The sequence below is a fragment of the Thermobia domestica genome, chromosome 10 (assembly GCF_964235325.1).
Source record: "Thermobia domestica chromosome 10, izTheDome1.hap1.1, whole genome shotgun sequence".
NCBI classification, from domain to species: domain Eukaryota; kingdom Metazoa; phylum Arthropoda; class Insecta; order Zygentoma; family Lepismatidae; genus Thermobia; species Thermobia domestica.
In genome coordinates this window covers 64,943,597-64,964,928 of record NC_137463.1, presented here as the reverse complement: position 1 = coordinate 64,964,928, position 21,332 = coordinate 64,943,597, and the positions used below count along the sequence as shown (strand labels likewise).

The following is a 21,332-nucleotide window of genomic DNA, read 5'->3' as shown; positions in this document are numbered from 1 at the left end:
TAGAACGGCTGTGTCCGTCTGCCAAGAGGTATCACTTCAAAATCGGTAAGAGCTATTGACAAGCGGTTTTCGGGAATCGATCCAGCATCCAAATAATAGGTTGCATCTCCTTTAACAACCTCCTATTTAACAGGTACCCTCAAATCACAATGTCAGTCAATCTGTTAAACCGGAAGTGGTAGAAATCGGAAATTTCCGGTTTCAAATTAAAGACCACGAGCAAAACACGGTAATCGAGATCGGCAAACGGTTTTCGGAAATAGGTTGATATGAAAGAAAGCACCTTAACTCCTGCATTTCTACCAATACTGGAAGTGTTAGGATCCAGTGGCGGCGTAAGGCAAACTGGGTCCGGGGCCAGTGAAGTAGATTGGGGCCCCTTTTCGAGCAATCGTGATTTATACACTTCTATTTTTAACATTCATTTACATAAGCATTCTTTCTGTTTACTACTCCCCCCTTTCCCGTTGGTGTGTGTTCTAAACAATCTTAATTTGGGATATATTAAATAAATTTTGGCGACATTCACCATCTCTGTCTATTTTATTAATGCTCAGAAAAGCCTTCAGACTGGTATCTAAAAATAAAACCGGACCAGAGCTGTCGTTGCATAATTTTTTTATTCATTTTTAAACAAGGGACGCGATAGAAAAAGGGTTAGAGATACAAGTTTATCGGAAGCTACAAAGCATCCAAAAATTTATCCTACATCTAATAAATAGAATAGTAAATGTCATGCTCCTAATAATACATTTAGAGACAAATTTATGTGCAAATTGTAACAATTAGCTGAAATTGAAAAAAATCGCAAATAGTAATAATAAAACCGATTCTATTTTTAAAGGTAAGCGCTACGTTTTCTACAATTTTCTTGTACGGTTCTCGCATTTAGTGGTTCTCCAGTGCCAATTCTCACATGGTTAAGTTTATTCATGGTTTCTCATCAGTCTGAGTTTACGCTACATGGGCTCTATTTGATTAAATTATTCCCCTGCAATTAACCACATTCACTTTAACATTCGGTTTCTCTCCAGTGATCATGCAGAACACTTAAAAATTTTTTTTCTTTTTTATACCGAAGTATTAGTAAATGATGGCTAGAATAGATTTTTTTCTTGTGTGTCTTCTTAATTTATCTTTTACTAGGTTTCTCTTCAATGATAATGTACGATCTATTTCGTCCCACTGCTTTTGCGGAAATATCAGTGAATAGTTAAGCATTAGTATGTTTCTCTCCTGCTTGTCTTTTTTTACTATTGTTTCCATATTTCGCACTTGTATTACGATTATATCATTTTGTGTTTAATACTCATATTTATATTCTGTCACTTATGACTGTTTCCATTACCATTTCATAACATCTTTAGTATTAGAATACATTATAACAAAAAATCCTGAATATACTTAATAATTGGGTATATATCATAGATTAAATTTGTGAACACAGAATACTACTATGGGTTGTGCCATTCTACATTTCATCACCAACCATCACCAGTCAATTGACAGAACTTGATGCCTTTTTGTTATTCTTTTGGTACTTTTGTGTTTTTATTTCTTAAGTTGAAACATGAAACTACATTCAATGATATTTACACTACCTTAATAGCCTGTGTTCTACCAGCATTCAGAATGTTACATTGCTTGCTTTGGTTGCTGCGGAATCTCAACTATATTATCAAAATCCACAGTAGATGTTATTTCATTTTCAATAGAAAGAATGGCCAGATTCTTTAGTTTTTCTTGACCCATTATGGAGTGCTAGTATGATTTTATCAGCTTAATTTAGTGAAAGGCCGTTCACATGATGCGCCAGATACGGGCAGTGTCATCAAAATCTGAAGAGCGGTAGCTAAACTTTTGTAAACTTCAATACTGATTGAAGATACATATTTGAGTATGCCTTGTGGGGAAAAGTCAAGTTATTCTTTAGGTTTCTGAGCACCCCTTAGAGAATGGATTATATCCTTACAATCCTGAAATAATTCTACGTCGTCCAGGTCATTGTGGTAGAACAAAGCCAAATCAGAGTATCATGCTTTTAGCTTTCCTCGCTCTCATCATCTAGCTCTGCACAGTTGCCATCACTTTCAGTCCCCCCAAAATATGTTGTACCTAAACTTTTTAACCAAAAAATCAGCGATTTGTTCCCACCGAAATTGTTTCTACAATTTTTTGAAATTTTCCACACGCAAAAAATAAAGAAAATACGCATCAATGGTTTTGAAAACAATATATTTACATCTAGATAGTATCTACAATCCATGAAACTTTCAACATTTTCGACCACCACCCTAAAATTTTAAAATATTCAATTTTGAGCATGTATGATTCGATAATTCGATAAGGGTAGGGGGCAATTTTTTTTTCATGTAGTTTTAGTTCAAGAGTAACCTTTTGTGTCAATAGCGACTCAATTTCGATCCAGGGCAAATTTCACTATCTTACTAGGAAAGATCCTTTATTTGGACAAACCCAAGAGCATGGAACGTTTATTTTATTTATTTTTAATCTTAATTCAGTGTTTTCTTTAAATTTCTTTCCAGTTCCCAAATGCAATAGAAGGTGCACACACACATTAAAATTCGGCATCTTCACAAAGTGATTGATCGTTGATTATTAATATTCTGTTACTATATGAATAACCCCGTAAAATATGAAGTATTTCACAGGGCAAATTTTAAATAGGTGACTTTTAAGGTTTGATTACTTTATAAGGTAATTAATATTTTCTTTTTTTTACTGTATTGTAATATTATATCGTGCAAATAGGGATGCGCCCAAGACTAGATTAGAGGTTGTCTCGCCTCGAAAATATGTTGTGTAAAGTAATGCCTCTGTTGGAAGAACCCTGTCTCGTTTTGAATGTTGTCGAGTTGTTTTGATAAACAATAGCTTTAATTTAATCAAGAATAAAACAAAACATCACTATGTTCCTAAAAATGTGCAAGACTGTAATAGTAACCACAAATGCCCTAAATGCTTGCAAATTGTGTTATGTTCTTGATTAATGGTAAACCTAAAATACCGAAACAATGGAATTTTGGAGTGTTGGGTACCTTGGCTCTAAAATGGTTTGTTAGTCCCCTTTTAAAAAAATCTAGTTACGCCACTACTTGTTGGGTGCAAACAGTCAATGATCGTACAGAGCACGCCCATACCAATGGGGACTGAGCTTCCCTGAAAATATGAGTTTGAGAATGAATTTCGTACTGAAGAGTAATTGACTTCATTTTCCTAAAAGTTGCCTGTATCGGAAGTATGTTCCGTCCTTCATTTATAAGTATGGTGTTATATAAAGTCATAACTTCAATATCTTCTTTCTGCACCTCCAAAGTTCTTTTCACCAAAAGTTGAATATCAACAAGCATTTGGCAACCATTATTTTAGATTTTTTTAAATCTATGTTTTCCATCAATTGTAAATCAGACATGTTGAAAGAAAGGCACGAAAAGTCAATCTTTATTTCTAAAGAAATAAAATGAAATTAAACGAAATATCTAGTTTAACGTCCCACGATTACGCGCCAAAACTAAGGGAGACGGTGATGATGAGAAATGAATGAGACTGTGCAATGGAGAAAGTGGGACGGAACGGGAAAACTCCGAGAAAACCCACGCTAACGGTGTTTGTTCATCACAAAGCTCACTTGGCGCGAGCTGGGATCGAACCACGGACCCCACGCACCAGAGGTGAACGCTCTACAACTGAGCCACCGCGGTCCCCTTTATTTCCAAAAAAAGTGGATATTTTGTGCGCATAGCCAAGGACGTATGCAGGGGTGGGTCCTTGAGGTCCGGAGCTTCCTCGAAATCAGGACTTTTTTCTAATTTTGGTACAAAGTTGAGTATAATTTAGCCTGAAATTGTGTTTGGACCTCCACGAAACGCTTTGGACCCTTCTCGAAATAAATTCTTGCGTACGTCTCTGCGCATAGCACTCAGAGCGGATTTAGGCATTTGGGACCCTGGAGCTGACTATTTCAAAGGGCCCTATGTTACGTATAATTCCAACGCATAACTTTTCTTTGCTGTCTTCCACAGCCTCATAGGCTTATCGAAACACCGAAGAGTATGCTGTAACATTTCAATGTGCTTCAAGTTTACAACAATTACTTTATTTACATTCATTATTAACAGTTAAATGCCCATATATTTCAGTGTAACACATAAATGCCGAATATGAGCCAAATGGGCAACAGTCCCTGTAAAAAACACTAATAGAGTAAAAGGAGAAAAATCTTATATAAATAGTAAAGCTGTACAAGGTTACACTGAGAGAAAAGTTCCGAAATTGAAGGTCTTCGGTGTGAACGATGTTTGAATTTATTTGTTTATGAAAGTCTGATGTTTGCAGACACGAGCCCAAGCTAGTGGAAGAAGACTTAAATCTAGCGATACCGCAAGTCTCTCTTGCGGGAAAAGAAATTAGCATGGTTCGGAAGCATGATATAATAAGTTGATTGATGTATTTTAGTATTACAGAGGGGGATTTTGGGGGACCCCTGACACTTGGCTCCGTTAGCTCCGCCTTTAATCCGCTCCAGATTGCAATCCAGGTTACTTAAGTTGTCACATTACCTATAGGCCTATTCACTGGGTCTGTTAAAAGTCTATTCCTTGGGTCTATTGTGTCTGAGAGGTTTGATTCAACAACTAATTATTATTATTATTATTATTATTATTATTATTATTATTATTATTATTATTATTATTATTATTATTATTATTATTATTATTATTATTATTATTATATACATGCTAAAAAATAGATTTACTGCTATAGAAAAACAGCCAAAAGCTAGTTTTAAACCACGAACTACGTTCAATCCAACAGAGTTACGTTCAATACTTCTCATTCGCTGTACGAAAGATGGTCACCCTCCCTCATTTTGCCCTCATGAGGGTTGCTCTCTATTCTAACTGGCCATTTGTTTTAATCCTCCTATTTATAAACATGGGTCAGCCATTACTATACTAACAGTCTTTACCAAAACTGCCATTCCTCCATCATAGCATCATGGCTATCATCTTGGTATCTTTCACGTTTATCCTCTCCCACGGCTTAGAACCAGCGTCTCTTTTACAACTTTTTACTACGTTTAATTTCCTAATTCCTTAGTACCATCATTTTCCACTTGCTGTCCTTCTGAACAAATCTTACATAATTATTCATCCTAGATACTCATATATATGGTCACATGTTCTTCTCAATTTCAATTTTTTTATCAAATCTTTCATCATTTTTAAACCCTATGATGAAGCCCCTTCCGTACCTCATTACAGCACTCCACTGCTGAGAAAAAGAGAGTCTATGAACATCAAGAGACATAACTAATCACTTTTACATGTCACAACTATTATGCCACCAACTACACATGAAAGGATATGTTGCAAACTATGTCTTCTTTGTACAGTAAAATATTTAATGCAATTAATACTCATCTGCATAGTACACGATGTTGTTATTCTTCACGAAATAAGTAACTACACCTATACAATTATTTCACATATTTTGACCCATGACGAGATTTACAGGTGATTTACATAGCTGAAACGATCATCATGGAGACAATTTTAACCGAAAACTTTTGCCATCTGTACGGCTATTTCAATTACACTACGTCCTTTGCCTATTGTCGACGACTAGGTTTGCCTACATCATCTCAGAGTGAACCTTATCTGATTCAACGTTCATCAAGCTTCAAGGTGATGTTAAAAAAGTCCATGTACTTCACTTTCTTTAGCAATATATCTTATATGTTATATCGCTAAGGCATATGGAGGGAAAAACGGGAACAACCTAACACATATGAAAAGATAATTTCGAGATCGATATACAACAGTGTTCTAACAAGGTAACGTTTTTGTATGTGTCGTTTCATTGCTTATATTTATTCTTAGTGAAATATTGATGAATTTAGTGCCATACTTTATTACGTGATAACATGAATGCTTCAAGTGTATTATTTTGTATATTCAATGATGTGTTGTCAATTTGATTTCATTAAACAATGCATAAAATATATAACTTGCATAAAGTTGAAGATACAGTACAAACTACATAGTGCGTCGTATAATTAAACCCTAATCACGACTACGTACGGATAATAATTCCATTTTTCATTTTTAATCTTCCTCAATGTTTATAAGTGTGCACATTGAACATTTTGCAAATTATCGGTGGTCGCTTACTCTGAGGGAAGAACATAGACTGAAAGTATTTGAGAACGGGATCCTGAGAAGAATATTCGGACCCAAGAGCTTCATAACGAGGAACTACATAGTTTATACGGTTTACCCAACATTGTTAGGGTCGTCAAGTCTAGGAGGCTTAGGTGGGTAGGCCATGTAGCTAGAATAGAAGAAAGTAGAAACGCTTTCAAAGTATTGACTGGTAGACCCATAGGAAAACGACCATTAGGAAGACCTAGCCGCAGATGGGAGGATAATATTAAGATGGATCTCGCAGAGATAGGAATACAAAGTAGAAACTGGATCCAATTAGCTAAGGATAGAAGTCAATGGAGAGCTTTTGTGAACGCGGCACTGAACCTCCGGGTTCCATAGGCCATAGAGTTAGTTAGTTAGTTATCGGTGGCCATCTTCCGTGTTTGGATGGGATATAATTTCCCAGAACCGAGAAGGTCCGAGAAGCGAGTATGAACAAATGTGAGTATCAGCAAGGGAAAAATATCTTTCACGCGAATTTGAAGGAGGAGCTAAGTCTTGGAGACGCCCAGTACACGTGCAGGAGCCTAGGTGCGGAATACAAATTCAAGGCTCCACACAACCTAACAATCTTCATTTCTCCTTCCAAAACCAAAACTCTTGACTTACATATTTAAATATTTGTTCCTATATATTTGAACACTCATACTCTACAGTATGTAAAAATCGTTGTCATTCCAGATAATATTCGATTCACAAATGTGCTGTATTTCCCAGGTTAATTATTATCTTTTTTTGTTTCTCAAAAGTATGGCGAAAGCATTCAAACTAACTCTAAAAGCGTATCACTATATACTAATTGTAGACTAAAAAAGGCCCTTATGCCATAGTATTCTGGTACTCTTTTTTTCATGGTTATAACTAGGTCTTCATTCGTAAATATGTTCAGATGTTCAGATTACCCTAATTCATATATTAATAAGAATATAATTGTATCAACGCGTAAAGATAAATTGTGTATGCATGTAAATCACATAATTACATTTACTTATATTATTTAAAACAAATTAATTATACTTTCGTTTTTTGAAAGAAGACACTGAAAGACCTATGCTAGAATAATAATTCTTATTCGAGATAATAGGTAGCTGACAAGACATAAATGATCACAATTACAGAACTATAGATCAATTGTGACATACAAAAATTAGAATCGTATAACCCTGAGCTGCATCTTCTAATGACTATTCTACTTTCTAATAGGTGGTTTATACGCGAGCTCACATTTGCCGGTGGCAAACAGTGGCAAGTATATTTTTGCGCAACTACATCCCAGACATGCTCTATGGATCGCATGTCCGGTCACCAGTGTAACGCTCCCGCGCTTAAAAGTGAAAAACCATCTAGTTCGTCCAACGATCCCACAAAAAAAGTTCCGGAATAAGAATTACAAGCAAGGACGATTCGGAAAATCACAACAGTGGGGTGCTGTAAGAATCACAGCTGTACATCCGAAAAATTGTCGGTCTCTATATATGTAATCCATAAGTAAATTATCTTAAAGTCAAGAATTAACAATGTGTTATGGATTTACTCAAGCAATATATTAATTCATAATGAACTAAATTCAATTTAACAATTTATTTTCTTTAACAATTTGCATTAAAAAGAAGAAAAAATATTACAACAAATAGTACTTTTTAATCACTCTGTATATAATTCAAATCTCATTCAATCCGTAATACAACAATAGTTCCAAGAATTAATAACTACTAATACCTCCCAAATCTATCATAAATTCTTATCTCAAATAGAATGTTTTAAATTGGTCACGGCGTCAATCACTGATTTCTACAACAAATCAAATTCCAAATTTATATGCTTATTTGCAAGTAAGCCAATAGTCAACCGACTAAATTAGATTACATATATATTAAAATGAGCCATAATTAATTCCTCTAATTCGGAGACTAAACTGTTACACTTAATCAACGAGTTTTATAGATTTTTTTAATGCGAGTAGTGTTTAAGCTTCAAAAAAAAAAGTTTGGAACGCTAACTTCCAAATCGAGAACTTCCAAAAGAAACGCTATCAATGGAAGATTAAGCAAACGATAATATGAGAAAGATCTTAAGCAGAAGCTAAAGCAATATAATCAAGTTTCAACAAATTTCCCTGCAGAAAACTGATAAAGGCAGGAATCCGAATATTTCAAAATCGTGCTAAGTCCCAATAAATAGTTTCATAGAACAACGATAATCCTAAAAAGGTTTTAGATCTGTTCGAATATTTAACAGAATTAGGCTAAACATCGAACCAACAAACTTAAGTTGCCTTAGAAAAAAATGCTACTTAAACACAAATCTGAACATTAATAGCAAACAAACGATAAACTATAAATTCAAAGTAAACTAATTAGAACTACAAATTGCACTAAAATAAATTTCTAATGAACCAATTCAGACGGTTGATTTAACAATTAAATAAAATTAAATTGAATTCAAAATAAACCCCAACAACAAGAAATGAGGTTAAAATTCTTCCATAGTTGTAGTGTGAAAGCTAGCTTCATTCAACCAGATCAAATAAACCAAGAGTACCGAACTTGAATAATAATCCAGTATACCAACTTACATGATAGAAACCTTCGAACAATTAGGCTAATGTTGTAATAGTACTCGGAACTACCAATCCGAATGGGACACTAGATTTTAAAAAATACAAACTAAATACAACAAAATTACTCAAAACTGAAAAAAACTAAAAGAGGACGCTAAATCTAAAATAAAAGTATTTTACAGAACTGACAATTAACGCAAGATTACTCAAAACTGAAAAGAATTAATTGAGACACTAAATCAAGCTGAAACAAATTAAATCGGACGAGAAATTAGAGCAACCACCCTCCCAATTAATTATGGAAAAATACTAGTGATAAAAACAACTCAATAGAAACGCTAAATTAAATAAATCTTCAAAGCAACTCAATAGGGACGCTGAATTGAAACAGCCTTAAAGCAATCAACCAAAAATACTAGTGACTGAAGAAACTCAATAGGGACACTAAATTAACTCAACCTTCAAACCAATTAACCAAAAATACTAGTGATTGAAGCAACTCAATAGGGACGCTGAATTAAAACGGCATTCAAACCAATTAAAAAATAATAGTGATTGAAGCAACTCAATAGGGACGCTAAATTAACTCAACCTTCAAACCAATTAACCAAAAATACTAGTACTTGAAGCATTAAATCAACCAACATATTCAAAGACAATAGTATCTCAAACAGAATATACAACACATACTATGAAAAATCCACTCATTTAAAGCAGAGAACTCAACAATCCAAAAGAAATACAGGGAGAAAGAAATACAAAATATAATATTTCTTCACTTACCGCAATTACGTCAACTGCTGGGCTTTCTTTTAATTTCTTCTCAAAAGAAATTTCTGCTAACAATTTTTCCCAAACGAAAATAATCCAATCAATGGATAATCAAAATGAATCAGAAAGTCCAAAGATTTCGAACACAGTACCAACCAACGAAAAAGCACAAAAACAGTAACGATTTCAATTAGAACAAGTCCCTCTTAGATTTGAAACACACCCAGTCAATCATGCATACAAGCAACTCGTTGACGTGGCAGTACAGAAAGCACGGATGGGATTGCTTCGGTGCTAAGAAATAGCATTTCAGGCAACGTTCAATTCTTTCTAGCTTCTGGCGCGTGGAAAGCAAAGCACCAGCCACGAGGAAGAGCGCAAAGGTACAAAGTTGACTACTAACGTATAAATACATAGAACTCAATAAAAACATCTCTATTACTTTTCAAAGTGATTCCGATTTCAGTTTTTCTTAACAATTAATGTCTCTTTTATTAATGCTTTTGTTTCATCTTTTTAGAAAAAAGAAAGACAGAAAGCTCTTTATTTTTTATAATATTTTCGCATAAAAATAGTCCATTTCACACCAATAGCAGAACGTATTTCATAAATCCAATAATTCCCGATGCTTGTAGAGTCCAAACAACAGAGTACCTCAAAAGTTCGGATACAAAAATAGAATTTCACAGAAAATATTGTGACGACGAGTCCAAGTTGTCACAATTCTCCCTGGACGAATTAAAGAAAAAATCGAATAGAATTTTTCTTATCCTAGGATCCTATTACAGTTTCTCTGAAAAACTCACAACAAAACTATAAAATAAAAATGTATTAAAATTTGCTTTTTTTCTAAAAATTATTCACATGAGACAAATAATAACCACGTGGAATTTTTCTTTGGCTAGCCAATATACAATCTTTTCATTTAACTTAGTTTTAACATAGCAATTAATGAATTGTCAATATATTTAACAATAAAAACATAAGAAACACCTTAAAATTTATCAACTTGAAAATTTATTTAAAAACTTACTTTGAATTATATTGCTACGTCACCTTATAATTTAAAATTTTATACTTCACAAAACAGTTATATGTTTTCAAAATGTAACATTCTCAAAAATTTCCAATTATTACAAAGTTTCCAATTATTACAAGAAACTTACAATATTAATAAAATTTCTAAGAATTACGGACGTTTGTAATAATTACATTAATATTTCATTATTGAAGATTTTTCAATCAACATTTCTACGTGGATAATTGTTTTTAACGTCTGATACGTGCACTCGTTTATAAGAACTATTACTATCATCCAGGTTCGAAATTAGCACTGTATTTGAGGTCAAAAATCGTCTTATAACAAACGGACCTTCCCACTTGTCACTTAGAGACTTGGAAATTTTATCAGTCAGGGAGGATTTAACATTTGTTCTAATCAATATTTAATCTCTAACCTTAACAACTACAGGTCCTCTGATTTTAATTAGCAATTTTTTCCTTCGATTCCAAGTCTTCTCCATATTTTGAACGGCATAATCCCAGGTTTTGGATTTATTGAAAGTAGTGAAATCAGTATTATTAATCTTCCAACGAATTTCTAAAGGAGTTGATACAGGACGTCCATAAAACAATTCCGCAGAAACAGATTTACGCCCAGAATGTTCATATATATTTCAAGAAAATTGAATCTCCGGAAATTATTGAGCCCATTCTGTTTGCTTACTCGAGCAATATGCTCTCAAGGAATACTTAAGGGTTTAAATGAGTCTCTCAAAAATATTAGCTTCAGCGTAATTAATAGCTATTTTAATATGTTGTAATCCATGGGAAAAAAGAAAGGACTTATATTGCTGAGATATAAAGACGGAAGCATTAACAGTAGAAATTGTTTCCGGAAAGCCAATTCTACCGAATGTTTCCAATAATGTATTACAGATCATCCTTGAGTTTAATGTTCTCATTTTCACCAGGCAGGCGATTCAAGTAACTTTTCTACGAAATATTCTTACACATTTTTCGCTACATATGGTTTCGCCTACTCGAGTTGAGATATGACGTTTGGCATTGTGTTTAAGTAGGGCGTCGCATCGAGAAGTATAAACTCAACCATGCATTGGATACTGTTCAGAGTGTTATGATTATTTATTGTTACTTATGAAAGTCAAAGGGGATTCGGCTAGTGTCAGCAGGTTCAGGGTTAAATTGTACTTAACGTAAACTATCCTCAATCGTTTTGCACCTTGAGTAAAAATAATATGTTCACTCCTATAAATAACATGACCTCTTTAATCTTGAGCTAAATCTTACCTTTGATCTTTAAAATTTCGACAAAACTTCTTTGAATATTTCCCAATTCAAATGCTTATACACCGGTGTATTTTCTATGTAATATTTATCAATACGACTCCTATTCACTATCTTTAATTCATGCTGTTTATCTTAGTAACAACTTTATCTACATCAAAAACACATATTACAAACATTAATCTACACAGCACGTGAATTCTACAGTGACACCTTATGCCATCATTCATTTTCTAATTAATGGTATCGGACAGAATACCAATGAGAGTTTTACCCGTATAACGCTTAGCAATACAAGTGTAATATTGGATACAGCACGTTAGATCATACACTTCTGCGACCGTCAGTGTAGAACATATAAAACGAAACTCAATCGAAAAGTCCATATTTGCTTTTTAGCAAGCTAGTTAAAGTATTTGAGATCACACAGCATTCTCATATATTCGTGATTTCTGTTGAAGGTGAGCCTTGGCAAATATATCGTAGCCACCAGTCAAATCTTGAGCAAACTACGTCGACTGGTCGACAGAAATGTAGCAACACTCGTGAGAGCTTTCAGGCTTTAGCCAACGTTGTACATACCGCTGTATGGTTTGTTACTGCTAAATATACGAGCTGTCTGTTACCGTGTGCTTTAGTTGCATTGGGTGACGCAGTCGTATTGCACGACATCTGTGTGTCCATTGCTTCCACACGTGCATCACTGTGGTCGTAATTTATCTGTACGTGTAGCAATTTAGCCGTAGCGTACAGCCGCGGGCCCCTGATCGATCATTAGTTTCAATTCCAGTGCACCCAACTGCATATATTGCGATCTTTCATTTCGCGAAAAAAACTTGCACAGTCTTACTTTGATTGGCCACTATCTACAACATCCACAATGAGTGTTTTAAATACGGGTTACCAATATCGTAAATGAGATGGCGATGCCGACGTTACGCGGACGTCATCTGGGTTAAGTTTAAATATCTTGATCCTACAACATATTTGATTATATTCATACGCCTTATATTCACCCGAAGATTTCTTTCAAGGTTTTGAAATTGTCAAAGAAAGAAGTATATTATTTGCTATATCATTTCGCTGGTTGCCATTCTTGAAATTTCCAGTGCCATTCTTAGCAGTTAACACCTTTCCTCACAAAATATAAGGACTTGTCTTTGAAATATATACTATAAATATTTATTTTTATTAGTACATATGTGATATGTTTAGCAACAATTCTCTTTTTACGTTTTAGTTCTTTCTAAGAAAGGCGAATCAAAAATTTGTTATACCATTTATCTGTTTCTTACTAAGGAAAGTTACTATTTTTATTTTTGATCTCATGATAATTGTATAGTTAAAGTTTAAACAAAATGTCTAATTGACATATATTGTAAAATTTACTCTTTGTTGGGAATTTGAAATGAATGGTACAATTATGTTGGATATACATTAAATTCAAATACTCCGTCTCATTCAAAATTAAAATATAAGTAATATATTTGTGAACAATCACTAAAACTCAACAATTATACTGAAATTATACTAAATACTATTCTGAAATTTGATATAATAAATACTATATAGTTTTCGTTCTTAGTTTTCTTAGGAGTTGAAAGCTCCATCAACATTGATTTCTTCTTAAAACTCTACTCACCAATTAGAAGTCCAACAAGAATTATAAAATGTGAATTTATTTAAATATTTTAACTACATAGTAGTAAGTTTAAAAAGTAATAAATATCTACAAGAAAAATAACACATTTATATCTATGTATGTTTAGGAAAATGAAAAGGAATACCTGGTAAAATGTTTTGGTCCTGATGGTCCGGTAAGTATGTTACATTTTACGTTGCTTCATTGCTGTAATCAATAGTGAATCTATTATATATGATGAATTTTGAAAATTAATTAAACAATTATAAATATCTTCATTTTCACTGCATAGCTTTGTTTTCTTTTGAACACTTTAACAAAATTACTTACTTGAGAAACTAGCATTACTTCTCATTTCTTCCGAAATACATTCAATAATTAACCAATAAAGGATAATTTTAGTACTGGACATGTCATCACTCGCATTAACGTTTAGTAAGCAAATATATATACTTTGACATTTCTATGTATGTGATGACACGTTTATAAAAAGGTAAAAGAGAGTAGACATTTGAAAATTTCGTCAATATTTTCAGATACGTAGTTAAATTAAAAAATATTGTTCATAAATTTAAAGTACATGGGACAGTAAATTTCTTTGCATTTATAACAGTATGCACGTAAAGAATAAATTGAATGTTTTAAATTTAACTCAGAAAACGTTCATAATAATAACTGCATACCATCGAATCCAATCCATTTGAATGTTCTATAAAAACTGAATTATAGTGGTCATATAAGGTATTATAACGATAACAGATATGTTAATATATTATATGTTCGACTGTCTGGCAAAATTTGGATCGTATACCAGTTATAAAAATAAGTTAACATTTCCAAAAATGCAACATTCATATAATCGCTGATCGAACAATTGTTCTGATGACATCAAAAAACCCTTTTATTTTATCGGAAAACAAAATATTACAAGTATAGGTTATGTCATGTATTTGATTATATTTACTTTTTGGGTGTGTAAAGAACGTTAGAAGTAAGTTTGAAAGATATACTTCTACTGTCAACATTACTTATATTACAGGAAATATTTGTAGAAGAGGTTAGAAGAATAAACAATTTAGAAGAGTTTCTGGTATGTATTATCTACTTTATATCTGCTGATATTTGTACTACTATTGTGACAGTGTATTGTGCATTAGATACTGTGCATTTGCTTTCCTGATTATAGAGCCGATAATGATATATATCTGTATATTAGCTTTTGGTAGTACTTCGAGAGAATTGAAAAAGAAAATTCTATAAGGAGTGGTTACTGGAATTGGGTGTTTGTTATTGATAACTTACATGTGCATTGTTTTCAACTGGGATATAATTTCATTCGATTTTTGTAAAGGTCCCTATTTAATTTTCGCTGCATCAGAATTCTTCAAAAAATCTTATATAGCTTAAGGTATATCATTCCCATTACGTGAAAGCCGTATATAGAACTAATATTAGTTAATAAGCTATACAGAAACATAAGATAATTCAGTGCATCAAATAAGATAAAACTACCTATATTTTCCTTGGGTGAAAGTGATAGTTATAAAGTTAGGATATATTTGAAACGGTCTAAATTGTAAGTTTCAACACACACTTCTCTCAATTCGGATAAATGCCACATACCAGCATGAAGAGGAAATTGAGACTTCTGTTAGCTTTAGGAAGAAATACGTAACACAGAAATGTATAAGTGAAATGGGTGTGCAAAGGATGATTATAGAATACATTACCCGGACATCATTCAAACAGGATACTCAGATATGTTCTTATTTCAAAGTGTACACAATGGATAATACATAATAATAAAACGCAATGAAAACAGAATGATAAAGCTGTGATTTGGAAGCCTCCCGAATACCAAGCATGACGGTTACCGGAGTTCAGAAAAGCATGTGATGAAAACTTGTTACTTTTATAATTAATATAAAATTCGAATAATAGCTAATAAAATTCTAATAAAATTCCACCAAATTTATATTTGGGCGTTTGTTATCTAGAACACAACAAACCTTGAAGCTTACGGGCTCTAACTATTGGACATCCTCTGAAAGTATCTTTGCCCAATAATTCACTGTTTAACTGCTGTATACTTCAGGCCAAAATGACATCTTAGCATATTGGCTGATCCTAGAGTGAAAGTATTTAATTCAATAAAAATCCCTTGAAAAACTGTTTAAACGTACAGAGTCTTCCAAAAGACCTGCAAAAAAGCTGTAACTTTGAAAGTACTATTTGCATTTTTTAAATTTTGTTTATAATGTTAAGTAGAAATGTTAAAGCTTTTGTTTGCAACAATGAACGGATATAAACGTTGACGTCATAACCGCAAGTTACATGAAAAAGATGGCGTCTACTCAAGAAACAGCGTATTATGTGGTGTGTTTTTTTAGTTAAAATCTAGTATTTTGCTGAGAAGAAAATTCCCACAAAAATATGAGAAACAACCACCTACAGGTTCAAATATCAAGATATGGTAGGATAAGTTTCTAGATATCGGAAGTGTCTTGAACCTGCCTCGTAGAGGAAGGCCAACAACCAGTGTTGATGTGATTCAGTCCCTACAGGAAAGCGTGTTGCGAAGTCCAATGAAATCGTTGAAACGCAGAACCTTTTAGCTGCGGGTGCCAATAACAACGCCACACAATATCGTTCGGAAGAAAATGGCGTTCTTGGTTTCCCGAAAAGACTTCATCAATGTTTGGACGTGAATGATGCTCAGCTGGAGATTTGTCGTTGAACCATGCTTGGAAACCAAATTTCAGACTTTCTTACAAGTCCACTAAAAATTTCGTACAAATACAATAAGTGGTTGCAAATTTACAACTTTTTACTTTTTTGCAGCAGTGAGACTTATTTTAGGCCAAAATGAACACTCGCTCTACATCTTGTCTCTAATTAGAAACAAGGGGAGGTGAAATTTAGTTTTTTGTCGATATTGTAACCCTCCACTGAAATTGCGCATTTACTCCAGATATAAATATGAAAAATTATCTGATTTGTGTTTGAAAATCGCATCTTAAGGAAAATTAGATTTAGCTACCAGAGAATAGAGCTAATAGGTGTTTAAATTTTTGGATTATGGCAGTGGTTTCCAATATTCTTGCAGTTGAAGCTTCCCTCAAAACCCAAAATTTGAAAGCATTTCGAAGATCAACCAACTAAATGCGTCAACACTATAAATAAATCTGGTCCTAACGGTAAGATTGTCACTAGTGTGGAATTTGTCTCATTATTAATCAATATCTGACTACAACAGTTGATCCACATGGTAGACAATAAAGGGACATTTTAATGTAATTATTTGTTGTACATAATTGGTAAGTAAGATCGTTATGTTAAAATTGAAAAATTACGAGCAGGGAGGGATTGTAAATGATAAAATCTGCACTCGTCATTGCTAGAAAGGTCAATGTGAGATATGAGCCTTTTTCTGTTACATAATGTAAATATCTCGGCACATATTACAAAATAGCTTTCCACATCTGTTTCTCGTGATTTATTATTGTTTATATATATTTGGATTTAATCAACACAATGACCGATTTTTTTTTTGTTTTGCTAGCCGCACACGACTATCCCCGCCCAAAGGGTCATACCCTTTATTAGGGGATGAGGAATTAAGGAAATCTCGGGTGAGGAGAAAGATAGATGGGTTAAGTGAGGTTTAATTTATTTATGAAATCTTTAGTTATTTCAAAATCATAATAACATTAGGGGATAAGCATCAATTTTCAGCTCTGGTATTGACTGGAGGAGCTGCAGGACATCATGGCCTTTAGCCATGATCATACTATTAGGTGATGATGAGATGAGGATGAAGTGCAGAAGACGTCACAACACAAGGTATTGGTTAGTTCGACAAATGCTGATTATCTTCTGATCCAGGGCTACTCTGGATCGTGATGAAGACAGTGGGAGGCCTGTTGAGACAGTAGGACTACTGTGCAGTAGATGGGAAAATATAAGGTGAATCGAGATGAGTGATGAAATCGGCAACGAGAGGAAGATCAATGCTGTCAGGTGGCAGTGAATAACGATACAGTGAGAAAAGCAGAGACAACGGTGTATGGCGAAGGAGTTCTCGTTTTGGGAAAGTGGCCTCGGCGTGCATGGTGTCAAAAAGTAAGGGGTGGTGGTTCTGGAAGCGTTGAGAAATATAGCGTAGGCGGAGCGTTTCAAGGTGGTAGAGAATATGTGAAAATGGAGTACGGACATACAGATATCGAGTAGGGCTGGGAAGACGGACACGAAAGGCAAGGCGGAGTGCGTGGCGTTCTAGAATTTGGAGGCGTTTATAGAAAGAAGAGGGAGCATCGATCCAAGCTGTAAAGCCGTATGTAAGAACTGGTCGGAGGAAGGATTTGTATGTATTAAGAAGTGTGAAAGCAGAAAGATCCCAAGTAGTGCCTGTAAGGCGGCGAAGAAGGTTAAGGCGTGAGTAAGCCTTGGTACAGATGTACTTGAGGTATGGAGTCCATTTAAGATGTTGGTCGAAAGTAATGCCTAAATAAGTGACTGTTTTGCTGATGGTGACAGGAGTATAGGATATACGGAGATAGAGATTGGTAGGATTGCGATGAACACGGGAGCGCTTTCCAGGTGGTAAGAAGATAATCTCCTGCGTTTTGGCGGCATTGATGGTAAGACGCCACTTGTAACACCAAGAAAGAAAGGAATCTATGGCAGGTTGGAGAGAAGAATTAATGCGTTGCATCGTATTTCCTGTGGCTAAAAAGGCAGTGTCGTCGGCATATTGAAAGAGGGTAATGTTCGGGGGAAGTGTGTGAAAGTCTGCGACATATAAAAGGTAGAGCAGAGGGGATAGGGCTGATCCTTGGGGGACTCCGGAATGAAGGAAGATAGGATAGGAAAGGTGATTATTAATTGATATATAGCTAAGTCTGCAAGAGAGAAATTGATAGATGAGGCGAATATAACAGTAGGGCAGGTGAAAGGAGAAAAGTTTATAGAGGAGCCAAGATGCCAGACTTTCTCAAAAGCTTTCTCGAGGTCAAATAAGATGAGGCAGGAAGGTTTGGATGTGTTAAACTGATAAAAATAAAAGTAGTGAGGCGGAGGAGTTGATCGGAGATGCTAAAGGAAGGACGAAAACCTGCTTGATGGAGAGGGAGTAAATTATATGCTGAAAGATGGGTGTGAAGGCGAGTGACGAGTATACGTTCGAGAATCTTGCTAAACACAAGGGTGAGTTGAATAGGGCGGTATGAAGAGACATATTGTGGGGGTTTGCCAGGTTTGAGAAACATTAAGGTAGTAGAAGTTTTCCAGGGTAGAGGATAGAAGCCAGTGCGAAGAATGAAAGTAAAAATGGTAGAGAGAAGGTAAAGCAAGGCATAGGGACCTTCCTTGATGTGGCGGTAGGTGATTTTGTCTATGCCGGGAGCAGTGTTCTTCTTTCGGGAGATGGTATGCTGTATATCAGAAACAGTGATAGGAGCTGTAAGTGGATTGTGGAGAGGTAATGGATGATCGGGGTGAGGTTGAAAGTCGGGTGACGAAAGATCTAAAGTGTCAGTGGGATGTCGGCGAAATACTGGATCTGGTGCAGAAGGAGTGAATATATCCTGATGGTAGGTGGCAAAAGCGTTGACTTTAGCAGTATCGTCGGGAAAAGGTAGTGCATCATCTAGAAGTGGATAGGTAGTACGTGTGGATTTGCCGGTAAGTTGATGGAAACGCTTCCAGAATTTGGTGGGGTGGGAGTTATCAGAGAGAGAATTGCAAGTTTTGATCCAATTTCGGCGTTTATAAGCTACTAGGTAATTATGGACACTACGTTGGTATTGACGATGGAGCCTAAGGGATTCAGGATTGCCGGTACGGGTGAAATCACGATAGAGTTGTCTAGAAGGCCTGATTAAAGGAAGGTATTGAGGCGGCAGGGGCGGTTTGTGTGGATGAATGGTAGACTGAGGTATGTATTTCGTAGATGCAAGAAGAATGGTGTCGGTGAGAGTGTCAAGAGTTGTATAAAGTTCAGTTTCGGTTGTTGGGGGCGGAACAGGTTCAAGAGCCGTATCAATGTGGGAGCGGTAACTAACCCAATCGGCCTTGTCGAAACGAGGGAGGTGCGAGCGGGAAGATATTGATAATTTACAGGAGAGCGTTGCAGGAGCAGCGACAGTTTAATGAGAAGTTGATCCCTTCCAAGATGATCTAAGACCGAAATTGTGCAGCGGTGAGAGAGATTGGATGATGTCATCACCACGTCAGGTGTGGTATTACTGACAGGGAGAGTTGGTTTCGGGAGAGTATGAATAAACCCAGTAGTATGAGTTCTAATATAAGTTCGAAAAGCCTGTTGTTGTTGGGCTGAGCGGCTATGAAAGTTGATATCGGCCATAATAATGAAAGAGCTGAAGTTTGCAGAGATAAAGTGAAAAAAATCGTGCGGAATGGGATGGCCAGGGCGAACATAGAGAGTAGCGACAGTGACAGATATATGTCTGAAATAGAGAGTGAGAATGAGATGCTCAGGGAGATTGGGAACAGCAGAAATATGTTGTCGGAAAGGAATGCTGGGAGGAAAGCCAATGGCAACCCCACCATTTGCACGGCGTGCCGGGAGTGCATTATCATGGCGAACTATCTGATAGCCAGAGATGCGGGGATGGAGACGTGGAGTCAGATAAGTTTCGTTGAGGAGAAACGTACTAACATGTTCTTCTCTGAGCAGTTGTTCAAAGAGAGGTTGGTGTTGGCACAAGGAAACAATATTCAAAAATAGAAAATTCAATTCCATGATGAAGGCAATGAAAAATTTGAGTTTCTGGTGGGGATACCTAAAATGGTTACACTGCTGTCTGGAGCACACCAGAGTGAAAATATACAGTTGGACCAGAATAGGTTGCTTGGAAGTCGACGTTAAGAATGGCTTTAGCTGTTTGTTGAACCTGGTGTAACATGTGATGTCGAAGGAAAGGGTGGATATTCTGAAGAGTAACAGTAATGAAAGACAGGAATTGATTAATAGTGATCGGTTGGTATACAGATGATGGCGGAGGAACAGTAGTATCTTGAGTCCCGTGAGGACGCAGAGGGACAACGAGTTCTGGCTTGAATGGTTCGGTTGTGGGTCTGGCTTTGCATTTGTAGCTGTATGTAGGATGTTCATGAGAACCGCAGGTACTACAGAGCGGAGGTTGCTGAATATTCGTGCAGGTTTTGGTATTATGAGGTCCGGAGCAGAAACCGCACTTAAGTGTGTTCGGGCATTGACAAGTATGGTGCGAGTTGTACGTTGACAGGTTTCGCATCTGACAGGGAGTAGTGCCGGTGATTTTGATGGTTCAACCCTGTGTCTTTTGCGATTAATATAGGCTCCGTCCGAGAGAAGATTGTCGATAGTTGTTGAGGAGTTAGTAAGCACTCGGACCATGTAGGTGTTACCAGAAGCGTTTTTGATGCGGATGCATTTAAGAATAGAGTGCCCATCGAGTTTGAGTTCCTCTGCAATCTCGTCATCTGTGTAGTCAGGGGGAACTCCTCTAATAACGACAGAGAGTGCTGGTGAACGTCGAGATGGTGGTGGTTGTTTGGTGCGAGAGGGAGCAATTTTAGAAAAATTTGCGTTTCTGCCAAAGACCGCATATTAGTGGGTGTTAAGAAGTGAAGAAGCCAGATTGGAATCAGGAGACTTAATGATGATACCCTGACGGGTCGAGACGATTTGGGTGATCTGTGAGCGAGGAACGTACTTGGTAAGACGAAGGTAGAGCTGCTTAAGATCTTGATATTTTGGGTCGTAATTTGTGAGTAAGAATGAAGTAGTTGCTGGAGCCTGTAGATTTGTGACTAGAGG

The 21,332-nt window shown here is 35.6% G+C and overlaps 1 protein-coding gene across 1 annotated transcript in view; it reads left to right on the top strand.

Moving 5' to 3' along the window:
- The window catches only part of LOC145661489 (uncharacterized), a 147,646-nt gene that overhangs the window by 21,118 nt on the left and 105,196 nt on the right, over positions 1 to 21,332 (top strand). The window contains exons 6-7 of the mRNA XM_081726805.1: positions 13,638 to 13,685; positions 14,550 to 14,600. Coding sequence (XP_081582931.1) covers positions 13,638 to 13,685; positions 14,550 to 14,600 — 99 coding nt within the window. The remainder of the gene's footprint in view (positions 1 to 13,637; positions 13,686 to 14,549; positions 14,601 to 21,332) is intronic.